At 41.2% G+C, this 19,583-nt stretch overlaps 1 protein-coding gene across 1 annotated transcript in view; it reads left to right on the top strand.

Moving 5' to 3' along the window:
• RPGRIP1 (RPGR interacting protein 1) overlaps positions 1-19,583 on the top strand; it is a 73,881-nt gene that overhangs the window by 16,042 nt on the left and 38,256 nt on the right. The window contains exons 2-9 of the mRNA XM_023752843.1: positions 2,699-2,766; positions 3,907-4,039; positions 7,557-7,831; positions 9,005-9,104; positions 9,533-9,745; positions 11,779-11,884; positions 17,929-17,952; positions 18,813-18,959. Of these exons, the coding sequence (XP_023608611.1) occupies positions 2,699-2,766; positions 3,907-4,039; positions 7,557-7,831; positions 9,005-9,104; positions 9,533-9,745; positions 11,779-11,884; positions 17,929-17,952; positions 18,813-18,959 (1,066 nt within the window). The remainder of the gene's footprint in view (positions 1-2,698; positions 2,767-3,906; positions 4,040-7,556; positions 7,832-9,004; positions 9,105-9,532; positions 9,746-11,778; positions 11,885-17,928; positions 17,953-18,812; positions 18,960-19,583) is intronic.

The following is a 19,583-nucleotide window of genomic DNA, read 5'->3' as shown; positions in this document are numbered from 1 at the left end:
CTACACCCGAGAGCCACACCGGCCAGGTGGGAATTTTTTTTCTTTTTTTTTTTTAATATATATTTTATTGATTTTTTACAGAAAGGAAGGGAGAGGGATAGAGAGTCAGAAACATCAATGAGAGAGAAACATCCATCAGCTGCCTCCTGCACACTCCCCACTGGGGATGTGCCCGCAACCAAGGCACATGCCCCTGACCAGAATCGAACCTGGGACCCTTGAGTCCGCAGGCCGATACTCTGTCCACTGAGCCAAACCGGTTAGGGCGGAATTCTTTTTAAAAAAATTAATTTGAAAGAGAGAGAAACATCGATTTGTTGTTCCACTTACTGATGCATTCATTGGTTGATTCTTGTACATGTGTCCTAACTGGGGATTGAACCCAAAACTCTGATGTATGGGGATAACACTCTAACCAACTATGCTATCTGTCCAGGGCTGCAAGGGAATTCTTTTAGTCTTTCATTCCACTGAGTTTAAATGATTGATAAATTTTCCGTCCTTATATTTTCTCTCCAATCCTTTTTTCCTGAGAGATTAAATCTGGCCACTTCATTGGATTTAGGATGTTTCTTCATCACACCTTCACTGACAGTCTCTCCTGGATTTTTTTTTCTGACATTCTATAACCTCCATTTCATTTTTAGAGCTTCTTTGAATTCAGTGTTAGTGCTACTGTTCAGTTGCTCCACAGCGGTATAGAGCTTTGGTGGTGTATTTTTTTTTTAATATATTTTATTGAATTTTTACAGAGAGGAAGGGAGAGAGATAGAGAGTTAGAAACATCGATCAGCTGCCTCCTGCGCATCTCCTACTGGGGATGTGCCCGCAACCCAGATACATGCCCTTGACCAGAATCGAACCTGGGACCTTTCAGTCCGAAGGCCGGCGCTCTATCCACTGAGCCAAACCGGTTTCGGCTGGTGGTGTATTTTTTTTTTTTAATATATTTTATTGATTTTTCACAGAGAGGAGGAAGGGAGAGGGATAGAGAGTCAGAAACATCGATGAGAGAGAAACATCAATCAGCTGCCTCTTGCACGCCCCCCACTGGGTATGTGCCCGCAACCAAGGTACATGCCCTTGACCGGAATCGAACCCAGGACCCTTGAGTCCGCAGGCTGACGCTCTATCCACTGAGCCAAACCGGTTAGGGCTGGTGGTGTATTTTTAAAGGGTCATAACAAAGCCATCTTCTCTAGGCCCAGACATTAAAGAACTACAGCATTTCTTCTTCCACTACAGCTCCATTTTTACAAATGGCTTTTGCTCCAGAGGGCCAGGCCTGTGATGCAGTTACCTCTCCGTTCTCTTCCATGTTATTTCTCTACAGAAGGAGGCTAGGAAGACAGGGTATCTTAGCATAACCGCAAAAGCAATCTTAAATGTGGGATATCCTTTAAAACAAAATCGTTTCTTTGGTTGCTTCAATTCTGTTTTAATCCTAGGATTGTTGTCTAACATGTGAAAGTATATCAACTTTTGGGTTATTGTTCAGCTTTCTTGAAATAAGCATGCTATGAAATCAGTATAGATCCATTTAACATGTCACTGGAAAGAGGTTCTCCGCTTACTGTGGTTTTAAAAAATGAAACATTGCAGAACAGAATGTGAATGACACAATCAAGTTAAATTGTCTGGAAAGTAGATCAATAATATGTTAATGTTGCCTAGCCAGTTTGGCTCAGTGGATAGAGTGTCGGCCTGTGGACTGAATGGTCCCAGGTTTGATTCCAGTCAAGGGCACATGCCTGGGTTGAGGGTTCAATTCCCAGTTAGGGGGCATGCAAGAGGCAGCCAGTCAATGATTCTCTCTCGTTGTTGATGTTTCTATTTCTCTCTTCCACTCTGAAATCAATACAAATATATATTTTTCAAAAGCTATGAAGGCCCTAGCCAGTTTGGCTCAGTGGATTGTTGTAAATGTTTCCCTCCACATCCCGCGTGGTTCAGGGTTCAGGATCTGGAAGAGGAGCTGCACACAAATGAAAGAGAAGAGACAAGAGATAATTTGGAAATATTGGGGGGCCAGGCGGGTAAGTCCAACTCAAGAGGAAGGACTTCCACTGGTGCTCAGGCCGCACCAACCTTTTATTGGTTTGGGATACACCCATAGCCCTTAGGCAGGCAATTTCCAATAACAGGCAGACTAGCCCATCAGCAAGGATTTACATAATAATAAATGGGGAAGTTGCTTCAGCTACCATTGTCTGGACTAACAATGGGTGCACAGCCCTGACCTTTGCAAGGGCTTCAAGGATCACCAGCCTTCTGGGTTCCTTGTCCACACCTCTCTGCTAGTGAAGACAATAGGCGGTTTCCCACAGTAGATAGAGCGTTGGCCTGCATATTGAAGGGTCCCAGGTTCGATTCTGGTCAGGGGCACAGCCCAGGTTTCGGACTCCATCCCCAGTAGGGGGCTTGTGGGAGGCAGCCAATCAGTGATCCTCTCTCATCATCATTGATATTTCTATCTCTCTCTATCCCTCTCCCTTCCTCTCTGAAACCAATGAAAATATATATTTTTTAAAAAGGCTATGATGTGTGATATACTATCATGAGAGTGTTGAGAAATTCCTGCTACAACTTAAGTGCAGCCTACAGAGGGCATGTAATTTGCTGGACTTTTGTTTTTCAATTTCAGTGTCCTCTGAGATCACTTGCAGCTTGAGAACTGATATGACATCACACCTCCCAGTGGAAAATACATTAAAGAACCTGTTAGGGTCATAGATTTGATACTTCCAATGATACCAGCATCGAAAGGTAAATACAATGCCTGAGGATGGATGCTTTTTATTTATTATTTATTTATTTTAATCCTCATCTGGGGATATATTTTGTATTGATTTTAGAGAGGCAGGAGGAGGTGGGGGAAAAGAGAGAGAGAGAATGAGAGAAAGAGGTGAGAGAGAAGCATTGTCACCCAGCTGGTGTAGCTAATAGTTGAGCATCGACCCATGAACCAGGAGGTCAGTTCGATTCCCAGTCATGGCACATGTTTGGGTTTTGGGCTGGATCCCCAGTTGGGAGTATGCAGGAGGCAGCCGATTGATGATTCTCTCTCATTATTGATGTTTCTATCTTTCTCTCCTGCTGTACTTGTCATCATTTCCAAAGGATAGATCAGAGAGGTGGTGATAGTGGTGGCTAAGGTGGTTTTGAGACTAAAGTTCTGAGCTCTCTTTCTTCCAGGGAAGGAGCTGTATTTTGAGCTCTGTGGTTTTAGAATAATTCCCATAAGATCAGGGCCAACCCTGGGCCAGTGAACACTCACACACTGAAAAGTATGCTCTCCAGCTTCTTAAAAACAAAAAACTGTTGGATTTTAAACAGAAAATAAAAGGGGTTCCAGCTCCTTAAAAAAAAAAAAAAGAAAGAGAGAAAGAAAAGTATGCTCTAATTTCCTTGATTAGACCAAGCAGAGGCTCTGTTCCAAGGAGGCAGTTTTGGGGCAGTTTCTCCAGACCACAAAAACAAATGAGATGACTCTTGGTAATTAAGAAACGTTTCTATCCTTTTCCTTATGGGAGATTTAAAGATGGCTGTGGGCATAATCCTTGTCTAGGTCCAAATTATCTAATAAGGAGAAAAAATAGAATAATAAATGAAAAATTAAGTAGTCTAACAGCCCTATTTGATATTTTTTAAGAGAATGTACTTTTTAGACAGAAAGTTGAGTCATATCTCATGCTCGAATGATACGGAATGATATTCCTTATTCAGGAGTGATATGGAATAATAAAGAGATCCATTAGTATGCATTTCATAAACTTCTTCACTTCCTCTTAAATACTTGACCTAAGATAGATTTAAGCCCTCTGGACAAAATGTGATGAAAGACCTGATGGGTTTTGTAAATGACATGTAAAAATAATCTCCATTTACCCTCTCCTGGGACTTTAGGTAAGACTATTAAAATTCAACCAACTTTGAGCAAAATGAGCCAGGATGAAATAGAGGACAGTTTGTTTCGTCTTCGTGAAGAACACATGTTGCTAAAGAAGCTTTCTTGGAAGCAACAGGATGAGATCAAAAGGTACCTAGAGTTCTCCTTAAGTCTTTAAAAGCTGTATCTAGCCCTAATCGGTTTGACTCAGTGGATGGAGCGTCGGCCTGCGGACTGAAAGGTCCCAGGTTCGATTCCGGTCAAGGGCATGTGCCTTGGTTGCGGGCACATCCCCAGTAGGGGGTGTGCAGGAGGCAGCTGATCGACGTTTCTCTCTCATCGATGTTTCCAACTCTCTATCCCTCTCCCTTCCTCTCTGTGAAAAATCAATAAAATATATTAAAAGAAAAAAAAAAAGCTGTATCTACACTAGGCCTGCGTGACACGAAACCTAAAAGAATACATTTTCCTGAGTTGTTTATACCAGAAAATAATTCAAATGTCAAAAATGGTTAACTCCAAAAACAATATTTGGAGGCAATATTACCTTATTCGGTTTTCTTGTCAAACATGTCAATAGACTGTGGCCATAGGCCACAAAGTATCATCAAGAGCTATTTCAGCTCACAGAGCAAGAGCCTGGACAGATTCCTGCCCTGGTCACCACAGAGGGAATAGGAACAGGGCGAATGCCCAAAATCTCAGGGGAACAACGGGCAAGTAAGAAAGGGTGTGTTTGTTTGTTAATTTAGAAAATGAAACAAAAAATCATATTGATCATTTACTGTATGAAGGTTTATTGCAATACTTTATTAACTAACCAAGAGGTTAATAGCCCAAAATCACAGCTAGTGAGTGGCAGAGCTGAAGCTCTTAACTCAAAAATCTAAATACAGTGACCTTAGAGCAGTGATTCCCAAAGTGGGCGCTACCGCCCCCCGGTGGGCGCTGCAGCGATCCAGGGGGGCGGTGATGGCCACAGGTGCATTTGGGGGCGATGAGTAACTGCTATTAAAATTTAAAAAAAATTAATTTCCAGGGGCTGAGTAATATTTTTTCTGGAAAGGAGGCGGTAGGCCAAATAAGTTTGGGAACCACTGCCTTAGAGTATTGGCTTTCAAAAGTGCATCTCTTGGGTGGGGACCTGGAGAGGAATCTGAGATAGGGTATGGGTAGATAAACAGATGGGAAGAATGGGTGTTCTCAAAGTTCTGGAATTATCTCTAGGACATAGTTTGAAGATATTGGTGTCAAAGACCAACAGGAACACATATATAGTTGAGCAGGTAGGGTTTATTACTCATTACAGCTACAGAAAATGCACACCATGGGGAACTAAGGGCATCTCAGTAGAATGTGTTAGAAAGAACCTATTATAGGATTTGATCTTCAGTGAGGTGAGTTGGGGGAGGGTCCAAGATAAGTTTGCTTCAGATTTGGTGCTGTCAGAAAGCAAGGACAACTCTATGTTTGGATATCTCAAAAAATCTTATCTCCAAGGAGGGTAAACTAGAGTGAGGCTGTATCTGTAATAGGTAAAGAAGTAGCAGTCACTCATATTAGCCAGGAGACAAGGATGTTTGGTATTTTGTGGTGGCAAGGTGACCTTGCTTTTTGTCTGTGCTTAGACAAGATTATAGCAGTGGTCTCAAATGGCCTGGTCTGATGTTTGTATTCTGTGAGATTATGTCCAACAGGACAATAACATGGCCTAGCTGTGAGCACCAGGCCAGCTTCAAACAACACTGAGAATTAGCTATGTCAGACCAACTCCCCAATGTCAGGAGCAGTTTTTTGCTTTCTCATTGATAATGCCCAGGAGTAGTTCGGAGCTTCATTTACTAGTAGAATCTACAGGATTGCGAGTTTCCTCTATAAGCCAGTGCTCTTCAGAGCTAGAGAGTCTTTTATATTATAAAGAATCAAGAACCTGACATCAGAAAGTTGCATTGGTCAAAAAATCTTGCTTCTTGGTTGGTAACCAAAAAGTACTTGGGGGATTATAGATATTAAGTGGGTAAATTGGATTCTATCCCTGGCTTTGAGCAAGTTACCTAGGTATTTTATGCTTTGATTTCTTTATCTGGATATAAACATAAGTAATAATAGCTAACTCATACAGTGCTTACAATACTCCATCACTGTCCTAAGCACTTTACGTATATTAGCTTATTTAATCCTCATAACAACCTAATGTGGCAGGTACAGTTTTGTCTCTATTCGTAGATAAGGAAACTGAGCACAAAAGGTTAATGACATGCCCAAGGCCACATAGTAAATGTCAGAACTGACATGTTCTGATAGTAACAGTAAAAAGCATGATTTTAGGTCTAGACAATAAATAGTGATTGACTATCCACATATAATGCTTGGTGTATACTAGGGGCTATCGAAGGCTAATCCTTAAAGTTGGACACATACACGGGGGTGTGCAGACAATTGGGATGAAGGAAGTAAATATTAAAATTTTACTTATGTTTAATTATCTCCCCTTTAGAAATTAGTATTTTTGTTTATGTTTTATAATGACCATTATGTATTAGTACAGAAGTAAATGTATATAATCCTATATAATAAAAGGCTAATATGCAAATAGACCAAATGGCGGAATGACCGGTCATTATGACCTGCACTGACCACTAGGGGGCAGACACTCAATGCAGGGGGAGTGCTGCTCAGCCAGAAGCCAGGCTCACAGCTAGCGAGCACAGCAGCAGTGGCGGGAGCCTCTCCTGCCACTGTGGCAGCGCTAAAAATGTCCGACTGATGGCTTAGGCCCGCTCCCTAAGCCATCAGTTGGACATCCCCTGAGGGCTCCCTGACTGTGAAAGGGCGTAGGCAGGCTGAGGGACCCTCCCCCCACGGTGCACAAATTTCATGCACCAGGGCCTCTAGTTTAAAAATAAATATACACACAAGTATATTGAGGAATGTTCAAACATTTTTGTTAAGATGAGTGTGTGATCATTGCAACAGAATGGACAAAGATGGAACCACTATGTCCCTGCCCTCAAAATGTTACAGTGTTTTGGGGACTGAAAATATTTTCTAAATATATTTTTATTGATTTCAGAGAGGAAGGGCGAGAGAGAGAGATAGAAATATCAATGATGAGAGGGAATCATTGATTGGCTGCCTCCTGCACGCCCCACACGGGTATGTGCCTTGACCAGGAATTGAACCATGACCCCCTGGTTCATAGGTCGAAGCTCAACCACTGAGCCACGCTGGCCAGGCGAAAATATATATATTTTTCAGAAAATAAAAATTTCAAGTGTAAATAATGGACTACAGTGGATAAATTTATATCACAGATTCCCCTAGCCTGTTTTGCTCAGTGGATAGAGCTTCAGCCTATGGACCAAAGGGTCCTGGGTTTGATTCCGGCCAAGGGCATATACCTTGGTTGCAGGCTCCTGTCTGGCCCAGGCCCTGGTCAGGGCTTGTGTAGGAGGCAATCTATGTGTTTCTCTCACATCACTGTTTCTGTCTTTCCCTCTCTCTTCCACTCTCCCTAAAAATCAATGGAAAAATATCCTCGAGTGAGGATTAACAACAACAAAAAATCAATATCACAGATCAATTCGGATTATTTGCTACCAAATAAACTGTAGAAATAGCTGTCACAGAAGAAGTCACATGCCACCCACTCGATTTTTACCCATAGGATGAGGACAGCCTTACTGCGGTTGACAGTTGCCGGCCGGGACCTGAGGGCAGAGGCGGCCACCCCGGAGCAGCTCTCAGAGCCGGCAAGGCAGAGGCGGGACGCGGGGCGGCGGCAGCATCCCCCGAAGCACCAGCGCCCCCTGATGCTGGGGCCGCAACAGCAGTTCCAGCGCCGCGGCGCCCCTGTTTCCCACCGCACGCAGCCTCGGGTCCATGTGGGACAAAGACAGCTCCACAGCGCGGGCGCTCAGGCGCCAGAGAAACCCAGGAGGGGTGAGGCGCAGGGCCGTGCCCACAGGCCTGGAACACCAGGGAAAGGCCGAGTTGCCAGCCGCATCTTCCTCCTCATTGCTTTATTCCGCCCACCGCCACATTTTGTTCTTTTGTTCTCATTCCTTTCTACCTCCCTAAAAGGTTTTTTTTGTTTGTTTTTGTTTTATTTTTTATTTTCTTTCCCCTGAATGGGATGTGGGGTTCAAAATTCTCAGTTCACCCAGAAATACTGGTGATAGCAAAATCAGACAAGACAAGTGGAAATGTGTTGGTCCAGTTCTGCAGCGAGCCTAGAAGACATAGAGAGAACATTGATGTGCTGCTCAGATGTAAGCTGCAATGATCTTAAGATAGGTCACTCTGGGACTCTCAGCCTAAACCTGGGTTCTTAGCCTTTTGGGGGAAGTGGATTTCTTTGAAACCATAACCAAAGTGAGGCCTCCTCCCAAGAAAAAGGCACAGCACATAGACAAAACTTTGCATACAATTGCATGACTTCAGAGATTCCTAAAGCCCATCCATTCCTGAAGTCCAGGCCTAGAACTCAGCAGTGAGTGAGGAGCTGCAATTTCTCTTCCTGTATTCCAAGTGGCTAAGAGTCTCTGGGTGCTATGAAACCCAACATTGAATTAAGTAAAATTTTGTGTGTGAATTTCCTTCACCTAGTGACTCAGCCCTGATTTAGATCCATGGGAATGGAATTTCTTTACCCTGGGGGGTACAATGTTAAGTTTTGTTTAGTATCCTCCTCTATTTTCAAGCTCCCTATTTGAGCCAACCAAATCTTTGCAAAAACAGCTAAAAGTAGAAAGGCTAAAGTCTCAATTTCACTTCAGTTTAACTTCAGCATTACTGAGTGCCATCAATTATATACCAGGCATTAGAACGAAAGATGCATTAGAGTTAGACATACAGTTCCTGCCCTGGACAAACTTGTACCTTCTCTATATTTATACTCACTTACTTGAGAGTCTGTAGTCCCGTTGACTTAAAATTCTGTAGTCGCATATCTATGTAAGGGTAAAGACTGAGAACTCCTCTAGGATCAGTGGTCATATAAAGATTTCCCCCAGTCTCAAGGCTCCCTACTTCCAACACTTGGTGTTCCAGTTCTTGCAACTGGTGTTCTAGAGAAATCTGTTGCCAGTCTGCATCATCTCTCTCAACTTTCAGAGACAAGAGACAGGCTGAGCTACACAGCCCCTCCCACATTCAAGGAGCATGTGACAAAGGAGAAAAACAGAGATGAAATATCCAGTGGACCCAGCGAACTGTGAGTTCTTTTCATTTGTCCTGCATGGTAACTCTTTCAGCTTTAATTGAAAAATTCGCCATTTAGGAACAAGTGGATGTTGGTATTTTTGAGTTTGTCCAGCATAACAAAAGATGAAAGTCAACCCTAGGTCAATTTCTAACTTCATTGCTTAAAAATGGGAAAGAAGCATCTCTCTTCTTCCAAGGAAAGGAAAACAAAGGCCTTTCCTTAATGAAAGGTTTTCCTTCTTTTTCTCTTTATATTTTTATTCCTTAGGTCGTAATGTATTTATATTTCTGTTTGAACTTAAAAGTTATCTTTTGTCAGATTATCTTCCACACATACCAAGATCACTAATGCCTCTGAATTCTTTTTATATACGTGAGAGCCCAATTCTCCACTTCAACTTCTGTGACGCAGTTTCTATTTCTTCTTTTTGTGTTTAATGTTCCTAATTCTAAAAGTAGAATTTCTTTCAGCAAAGTCATAATTGTGAATAAGCTCACTGGTTTATGCAGGCCTAACAGTGCCCACAGTATGACTAGCAATACTATGCAAGTGGGAGAATCACCCAAGTCTCCTGAGACAATGTGGTCCAAAGGTGAAGATTTTGAACAGAGAAGCTCTTTGGAATGCGCTCAGAAGGCCACAGAGCTTCGGTAAGAGTGTAGCATTCCGTGCCTCAAGCCGTAATGAACTGAAAAAGCAAGAGATTCTTGTTTGTATCAAAGAGGAAAAAAGAATGCTTGAGATGAACTTTAATCTTAAAAGTAGAGCTGGGTTAAGAAATGGATTAACCTAAAGGGGATGCTTATGTATAATAGAGTTGCTGCTTCACTTCATTGAAGAAAAACTATTTCATCGTCATCACCAGATAGAGGTGGATTCTCAGCCCTGTTCCTGGAGAACTGTTTTTAAATAGTCTTTAATTTTTTAAATTTAGTTTTTAAAACTATATTTTTATTGATTTCAGAGAGGAAGACAGAGACAGACACATCAATGATGAGAATCATTGATTGGCTGTCTCCTGCACGCCCCCTACTGGGGATTGAGCCCGCAACCTGGGCATGTGCCCTTGATAAGAATCGAACCCGCAGGCCAGCACTCTATCCACTGAGCCAAACCAGCGAGGGCTAGTCTTTAGAGTAGTTTTAAGTTCACAACAAAATTGAGCAGAAAGTACAGATATTTCCCATAAACCCCTATGTTATCTCCACTCAGCTCCCGCACTGGCAACATCCACACCAGAGTGGTACATTTGTTATAATGGATGAATTTATGCTGACATATCACTATCACCAAAAGTCCATAGTTTACCTTAGGGTTCATTCTTTGTTTGTACATTCTTTTTTAAAAAATATATTTTTTTTTATTGATTTCAGAGAGAAGGGAGAGGGAGAGAGAGAAGCATCAATGATGAGAGAGAATCATTGATTGGTTGCCTACACGCCCCATCCTGGGGATCAAGCCCACAACCTGGGCATATGCCCTGACCAGGAATCGAACTGTGACCTCCTGGTTCATAGGTTGATGCCTAATCACTGAGCAATCCCATTATCTCTCTATTAGTGTGTTGTACATTCTATGGTACAAATGTATAATGGGCCCTAGCCAGTTTGGCTCAGTGGATAGAGTGTCGGCCTGTGGACTGAAGGATCCTGGTCAAGGGCACATGCCTGGGTTGTGAGCTCAATCCCCAGTGGGGGGCCGTACAGGAGGCAGCTGATCAATGATTCTCTCCCATCATTGATGTTTCCATTTCTCCTTCTCCCATCCTCTCTGAAATCAATAAAAATAACAAAAAATGTATAATTACATGTATTTGTCATTATAGTATCATACAGAATAGTTTCACTGCCCTAAAAATCCTCTATGCTCTGCCTATTCCTTCCTTCCTACCTTCTTACCCCTGATGTCACAGATCTTTTTACTGTCTCTGTGATTTTGTCATTGTCCAGAATGTTGTATAGTTGGAAACATACAGTATGTAGCCTTTTCAGATCGGCTTTTATTTAAATTTCCTCCATGTGTTTTCATGGCTTGATAACTCATTTCTTTATTATTATTTTCACTACATTTATTTGAGTGACATTGGTTGATTATTCATTTCTTTTTAGCACCAAATAATGTTCCATTGTCTGAATGTACCACAATTTATCCATTCACTTTCTGAAGGACAATTTGGTTGCTTCCAACTTTTGGCAATTATGAATGAAACTGTTGTAAACATAACTGTTGGTTGGTTCGTTAGGCATCATCCCATGCACCAAAAGGTTGCCAGTTTGATTCCCAGTCAGGGGACACGCCTGGGTTGTGGGCTCAGTCCCTGGTGGGGGTTGTGCAGGAGGCAGCCAATCCATGTTTCCCTGTCACATTGATGTTTCTCTCCCTCTCCCTTCCTCTCTCTCTAAAAATCAATTACAAAAAATCTTGAAAAAATTAGCTGTTATGTTTTCTCAGAGCACTGAATTTAAAGTTGGTAGTCTCTCAAATCTCAGCTGATATGAGGGGAAATGGGAGAAAGGAGATTATTATGGGAGTGTGCATACACTTCCTATTTCTGGTGTGTTATTGGGGAGATAGGCAGACAAGCAAGAGGAAGAGATTCTTTTTGGTGCAGAATCAGGGGGAAAAGATGCTTAAGTTTGTCCATTCTCAGACAGAATATTTTAGCACCATCTTCTTCCTATAGAGCTTCTATTAAGGAGAATATAGAGCTGATTCGACTTAAGAAGCTCTTACATGAGAGGAATACCACACTGGTAGCGACAAAAGCACAATTAACAGAAGTTCAAAAGGTGAGTTGCCATCATCAGCTGTGCTTTTGGGGGAAAAACAATTAGTTGAGTATTATTATCTCCATTTTATACATCAGAGACCACAATTGAGAGAAATTAAGTTATTTGTCTAAGGTCACACAACTTACAGGTGATATTCAAATCCAAGCCTTGCAACTCAGAGTCCATTCTTTTTCCATTACTTCCCATTATCTCTCTATTAGGAAGAAGGCTGAAGCCCTGCCTGATAAGGTGGGATTAAATGGGGTTAATTTGTGCCAGGGTTAAGGTACCAGCCAAGAGTTATACGCAGATTGTAGGTAGGTTAGGAAGTCAAGATCAGAAGAGAAGAAGAACAGCTTTTACTGAGTACTCTCTATGTGCTGGATGCTGTACTAGATACTTATAGACATGATCTCATTTAAGCCTGACAACAACCCTCCAGGTAAGTACATTTAATGGGTGAAGGAATTGAGCCTCAAAGAAGTTAACTAACTTGCTCAAGTCTTGCAAATAGTAAGGGGCAGAGCAGGCTTTGAGTCCAGTTTATCTGCCACAAAGGCTTATGCTCTTTTCTCATTATCACACAATAGAAACTTCTATCTGAATGGTGGAAGTAGAGCATTGAGGGTCTAAGTCAGGGGTCCTCAAACTACGGCCCACGGGCCACATGCAAATACAAATATTGTATTTGTTCCCTTTTTTTTTTTTTTTTTTACTTCAAAATAAGATATGTGCAGTGTGCATAGGAATTTGTTCATGGTTTTTTTTTTAAACTATAGTCCGGCCCTCCAACGGTCTGAGGGACAGTGAACTGGCCCCCTGTTTAAAAAGTTTGAGGACCCCTGGTCTAAATGATAAATTGGCACCATTCTTCTTCTTCTTTTTTAAAAATCCTCATCTGAGGTAATTTTTTCCATTGATTTTTTAAAAATATATTTTTATTGATTTCATAGGGGAAGAGAGAGGGAGAGAGAGATAGAAACATCAATGATGAGAGAGAAGCAATGATTGGCTGCCTCCTGCACGCCCCACACTGGGGATCAAGCCAGCAACCTAGGTATGTGCCCTTGGATGGAATCAAACCTGGGACCCTTCAGTCCGCAGGCCGACGCTCTATCCACTGAGCCAAACCGGCTAGGGCTTCTCCATTGGTTTTTAGAGGAAATGGAAGGGAGAGGGAGAAACAGAAACACCAATGTGAGAGAGACACATTGATTGGTTGCCTCTGGCATGTCCCTGGCCAGGGCCAATCCTGCAACTGAGGTATATTCCCTTGACCAGAATCAAACCTGGGACTCTTCAGTCTCTATCCACTGAGCCAAACCAGGTAGGGTGGCACCATTCTTTTATTGAATAAATATTTATTGAGTATCAGGAACTGTGCTAAGCACTGGGATACGAAGATTAAAAGATAAGTAAGATACCTCTTGCCTTCAAGAAGAAACTTAGAGTTGCAGGATCTGAAAAGGATTCATAAAGGAGTATATTCATGAGTCAAATAGTGGGATACTAAAGGTTGATAACATAAGCAATTCCCCCAGCCCCAGAGAAATCACTTTATCTTTTTATAATGTCTGAAATATTTTTGAAATACATTTTAATAAATACATAATACATTTGAAAAACTCCTATAAACCACTAATAATTGTTAATTCTGGGTAATAGAATTATAGATGACTATTATTATAGTCTTTATACTCTTCTGAAATTTTCAATTTCTCAAAAATTACAAAACCACAAGGAAAGATCATCTGGCAGCAGCATGAATGATAGGTTGGCTGGTATGAAGATTGGAGGTAAAGAAATCAGGTAAAACCTGAGTGCAATGATCCAAGGAAGAAGGGATGAGGATCTCAACCGAGGCAGTGAGAGAGGCTTACTGAGAAAGGACTGTATTGGGAGAGGTCCAGGAAATAGAAGAATGGACTTTATCATCAGAGGGGAGTGAGTGAGGGAAAAGGAGAAGTGAAAGGTGATGCCTGAGTCTCTAGCTTGGGTGAGTAGATGACGGTGGTGTCATTCACTTAGAGTGGCTACAATTAGGACTGCCCTTGATATGTCTGCTCTGATGGAGACAAAAAGCATCTTTACAAGGCTAACCTCCAAACCCATGTTTAGTAGAGAACTATGCATATGCTTACATTCTTTTGATCTGGTTAATTTTTTAAAAATACATATTTTTAGCCAAAGCCGGTTTGGCTCAGTGGATAGAGCTTCGGCCTGCGGACTGAAAGGTCCCGGGTTCGATTCCAGTCAAGGGCGTGTGCCTTGGTTGTGGGCATATCCCCGGTGGGAGATGTGCAGGAGGCGGCTGATCGATGTTTCTCTCTCATCGATGTTTCTGACTCTCTATCTCTCTCCCTTCCTCTCTGTAAAAAGTCAATAAAATATATTTAAAAAAATAAAAAATAAAAATACATATTTTTAGAAAGAGAGGGAGAGGGGACAGGGGAGAGAGAGAGAGAAACATCAATGTGAGAGGAAAACATCGATTGGCTGCCTCCTGCATACTCTCTACCAGAGATCAGGCTTGCAACCCAAGCATGTGCCCTAACCAGGAATCAAACCGCACTTTTGGTGTACTGGACGATGCCAACCAACTGAGCCACACCAGCAGGGCTGATTTGGTTAATTTTGGTAGCACTTAAAGGATGTGGAAATATGGAAAGGAAAATAATTTAAAATTGTATAGGTAAATAGCTATACAGGTTCCCCCACTAACTGAATGTTTAGTGTTCTTATGAAGGCTTTTATAAGCTGAAATGGCCTAAAGCAAAGAAGCAGTTACCATTAATTTATATAGAAAATTTGGGGGGAATTTTAAGACCCAAAAAATAACCCACCAAATCAAACCAAATAATATTAACATCCCAGCTTGCATTAGTATATTCCCTGAAACCCAAGATGAATTGTGCTAGTACAAAGTACCTATATGTTGACTCTATACACTACTCATTGTTTTCTGGGATTTATGCCCTTCAAACAGATATTGGCACCTGTACAAAAATAAAGTAAAATAAAATTAATTAATTTGAAAAAATAAAATTACACTAACATATAGTAAATGTAAGAATGATATGATAGCCCAGCTGGTGTGGCTCAGTGGGTTTCAGGGAATATACTAATGCAAGCATTGACCTATGAACCAGGAAATCCTGGTTTGATTCGTGGTCGGGGTGCATGCCCAGGTTGCAGGCTCGGGATCCCCAATGGGGGGCGTGCGGGAGGCAGCTGATCAATGATCCTCTCTCATCATTGATGTTTCTATCTCTCTCTCCCTTTCCCTTCCCCTCTGAAATCAATAAAAGTATATTTACAAAAGAGAACAAACGCTGGCTGGTTTGGCTCAGTGGACAGAGTGTTGGCCTGGGGACTGAAGGGTCCCAGATTCGATTCCAGTCAAGGGTTCATGCCTGGGTTGTGGGCTCGGTCACCAGTATGGGGCGTGCAGGAGGCAGCTGATCAATGATTCTCATCATTGATGTTCCAATCTCTCTCTCTCCCTCTTCCTTCCTCTCTGAAATCAATAAAAGAGAGAGAGAGAGAGAGAGAGAGAGAGAGAGAGAACCATATCATAAATACACATCATACTTTGCACACCCACCAATCCACTCAAGCAGTAGACTTTCCATTTTATGTTACTGGGTGTTGACTAACAGAGACCATTTTGCTACTAGCAGAAGCAAGAGGAACTTCTGCAGCTTTCAAGATTCTTCCTCTCTGCCTGTAAATAGTAGGCATGGTGGATGCAGGCACGTGCATGCAAGCACAGTATCTTCATTTTATTCTTCACCATGAAACATTTAAAGTGCACCCAGTGTTATGCTGTGTAACAACCTGACAAACCCTCTGAGGTTTTTCTGTTATCTTGCTAACAGACGCACAAAATAAATCGGGATAAAGTACAGATGCTCACAGACACAGTTCAAGCTGTGGCAGCTTGATGCTGAGTGCAGTTCCGGGGAGGGAGCCTGGCCGTGCCACTCCAGCCACTGAGCTCTGAATAAAGGCTCATTGAAAGCAAATTCTGAGTGTTATTTTTGCATTTCACCTTTGCATGCAAATCCGCTTTGAAATGCAAATCTGCTTTGCATTTCTATTGGTTAGTGAAAACAGGTCCTGATGTAGCTCTTTCGCAAAAGCTAAGTGGCACAATGTGAACTTTCAAAAAGCAGGGGATACCAGTTCTGTGGGATTAGATTTTTAAAAAATTGATCTATTCCTTCATTGCATTAAAGAAAAAAAGGAAGAAGGCCATTCTAAATTGAATGTCCTTACCTATGCCAGTGGCAGTGGTGGAGATGAGCTAAAATAGTAAACAATCATCCACAATTTTTTTATTTTATTTTTTAAAATATGTTTTTTATTGTTGATAGTATTACAGATATTTCCCATTTTCTCCCCCTTTCTTTCCTCCCATCCACAATTTTTAAAAATGAAGGTTTACAATTTGGTTTTCTTTTTAAAAATATATATTTTATTGATTTCAGAGAGGAAGAAAGAGGGAGAGAGAGATAGAAACATCAAAGATGAGAGAGAATCATGGATCCGCTGCCTCCCGCACGCCCCACACTGGGAACCAAGCCCGAAACCAGGGCATGTGCCCTGAGCAGGAATCAAATGTGACCTCCTGGTTCATAGATCGATGTTCAACCACTGAGCCACACCTGCTGGACTCTTTTTGTTTTGTTTTTTTTAGACTGTATTTTTAAAAAATATATTTTTATTGATTTCAGAGAGGAAGGGAGAGGGCAAGAGAGATAGAAACATCAATGATGAGAGAGACTCATCATGCCCCACACTAGGGATCGAGCCCACAATCCAGGCTTATGCCCTGACGGGAATCGACCTATGAACCTCTTGCTTCGTAGGTCGAAGCTCAACCACTGAGCCACACCTGGCTGGGCACAATTTGTTTTTCTTTAGCAATTTACCTTTTAGCCATGCTTTCATACACATATTCTAAAATAAGTTTGCATTCTCTTAATCCCTTAGCAGTAAAATAAGATAGTCAGTAGCATGGATTCTGGAGTCTGAACAAGTGACTTAGCTCTCTGAACTTTTAAAGTTTAGGCAATCCTACCTACCTCTCAGATTTGCTGTAAGGATTAAATGAGATAATACATGTGGAACAATTATAATGATCATAATGTAATATATAATGAAACATAGAAACATATAACACATAGTAACTGCTCAACCAATAATACTTGCTATCAGTTTGGTTATTATTGTTTTTTCTTTTTTTAAAACTGGAAAGAGGCCGAAACCGGTTTGGCTCAGTGGATAGAGCGTCAGCTTGCGGACTCAAGGGTCCCGGGTTCGATTCCGGTCAGGGGCATGTACCTGGGTTGCAGGCACATCCCCAGTGGGAGATGTGCAGGAGGCAGCTGATCGATGTTTCTAGCTCTCTATCTCTCTCCCTTCCTCTCTGTAAAAAATCAATAAAATATATTTAAAAAAACAAACAAACAAACAAACAAAAAAACTGGAAAGAGACCTTCTGAAGCATGTCTAGTTTCTAAAGATTTTTCTTGGATAATCGACCAAGTGGAATGCAAATGTGAATAAATGACCCTTAATTTTAAAAAAATATTATTAAATTTTGTTAATCCTCACTCAAGGATGTTTTTCCATTGATTTTTAGAGTGGAAGGGAGGGAGGGAGAGAGAGACATTCATGTGAGAGAAACACATTTATTGGTTGCCTCCTGACCTACCAGGGCGGGATCAAACCTGCAACCCAGGTACATGCCCCTGACCCAGAGTCGAGCCTGTGACCCTTCGGTGCATGGGCTGATGCTCTAATCACTGAGACATACCAGCCAGGGTGCTTCATTTTTTTTTTTTAATGTTGTGGTCTATTATATTCATATACAATCTGGCAAACTAGCACAGGGGAATAGTATTAGCAATTAGTAACCAGGTACTCAAATGAGTTGATGTATAGGGATTTTTAATAATGATTTAAAAAAATAAATATTTAAACATTTGTGTTATAAACATCAAAATAAAAATCAAGTTGCTATATCAATAGAATAATACTTATTTTTTTTCTTTCAGGCATATGAAACTCTGCTCCAGAAGGTACTTAATAAGGATTCCTTGAATCTCTGTTTCTGATCAATCAGAGTAATGAAACCCAAAGAATTCCGGATTCATCTTCAAGCAACATGACACCAGAATTTAACCAACTAAATCAAAGTGATTGTGTCATATAATTTCTGTTAAGAAAAATGATACTACTATTATCAGAGGCTACTTGTTGCACTGTTTCCACACAAAAATTGAAATATGAGAGCTGAGTTGAGAAATATTTAGAAGAGTATTTTTCAACCTATTGCTAGAGAGAATTATAGCATTGACTCATAAATTCCTAAGACTAGTCTTTAGCATGTGTGAGATGGTAAGATATAACAACGTTGCAAATCTTCTCTGATGCTATTAAATATTTGGTCCTCTTCACTCCTGAGATTGGGGTGCAGATGAGCCTGGGGGAGCGTTCGTGCTTTTAAGAGTCACTAAGGCAGAGTTCCTCAACAGACGTGTCCACCAAAAAATGCACACTTAACTTCTAGAATTAACATGTCATTTTGCTGGGTGCAAGGGGAGAAGTATATCATCATAAAAAGCATTCAAATAGCTTAGAAAGTAAAGGCAGCTGTGAAAGGCAGTGCTTCACGTAGAGCCAGGGTATAATTTGAACCTTGGGAAAATTAAGGCTCCAATTATGAATTACAGTTTATCAGAGTGGGAAATCCTCACTAACAGGGAGACAACACTTCCTGGGAAGTGCTAAGGTGAAAAACAAGGCCACGTTAGAGTGCAAATATAACATGCTGTTCATCAAAGCCATTCTTTGTGACATCCATTAGGGAGTGACAGGGAGGCTGGTATCACTGGTGAGTGATACGACCATTCCCAGAGCACCTTCTGTTTTGCCCCAGAACCAGGGAATCCTGAGTGCAACCCATGATGCCCTCCTCAGCCAAGTGAATGAGCTGAGGGCAGAGCTGAAGGAGGAGAGCAAGAAGGCTGTGAGCCTGAAGAGCCAACTGGAAGATGCATCCATTCTGCAGATAACATTGAAGGAGGTAAATAATAATAATCAAAAGATACCACTAATTGTAAGTTATGTTTCAATTTTAAAGATGTTAAAAAGTATATCTTAGCAACACTATGGGTATTTCACTTTTTCAAATGAGAAACATGAGGCTCTAAGTCAGTGGTTCTCAACCTTCCTAATGCCGCGACCCTTTAATACAGTTCCCCATGTTGTGGTGACCCCCAACCATACAATTATTTTCGTTGCTACTTCATAACTGTAATTTTGCTACTGTTATGAATCATAATGGAAATATCTGATATGCAGGATGTATTTTCATTGTTACAAATTGAACATAATTAAAGCATAGTGATTAATCACAAAAACAATATGTAATTATATATGTGTTTTTCAATGGTCTTAGGCGACCCTGTGAAAGGGTCATTCGACCCCCAAAGGGTCGTGACCCACAGTTTGAGAACCGCTGCTCTAAGTGGTTAAATAACTTGCTCAAGATTATAATATTAGGGGAATACTGGGATTTATACTTATGATGTCTGTTCTCCAAAGTCTTTGCTCTTTTATAGTGTTCTGCTGCTTCCCTAACAGTAGAAACTCAGATACCATGATAATTTACTTCAGAAATCTTCATTAATTCCAAGAAAAGTTTCTA

Source organism: Myotis lucifugus, unplaced genomic scaffold (genome assembly GCF_000147115.1).
Source record: "Myotis lucifugus unplaced genomic scaffold, Myoluc2.0 scaffold_38, whole genome shotgun sequence".
NCBI lineage: Eukaryota > Metazoa > Chordata > Mammalia > Chiroptera > Vespertilionidae > Myotis > Myotis lucifugus.
The sequence above is the reverse complement of the archived record's forward strand: the minus strand, read 5'-3'. Positions and strand labels throughout refer to the sequence as shown.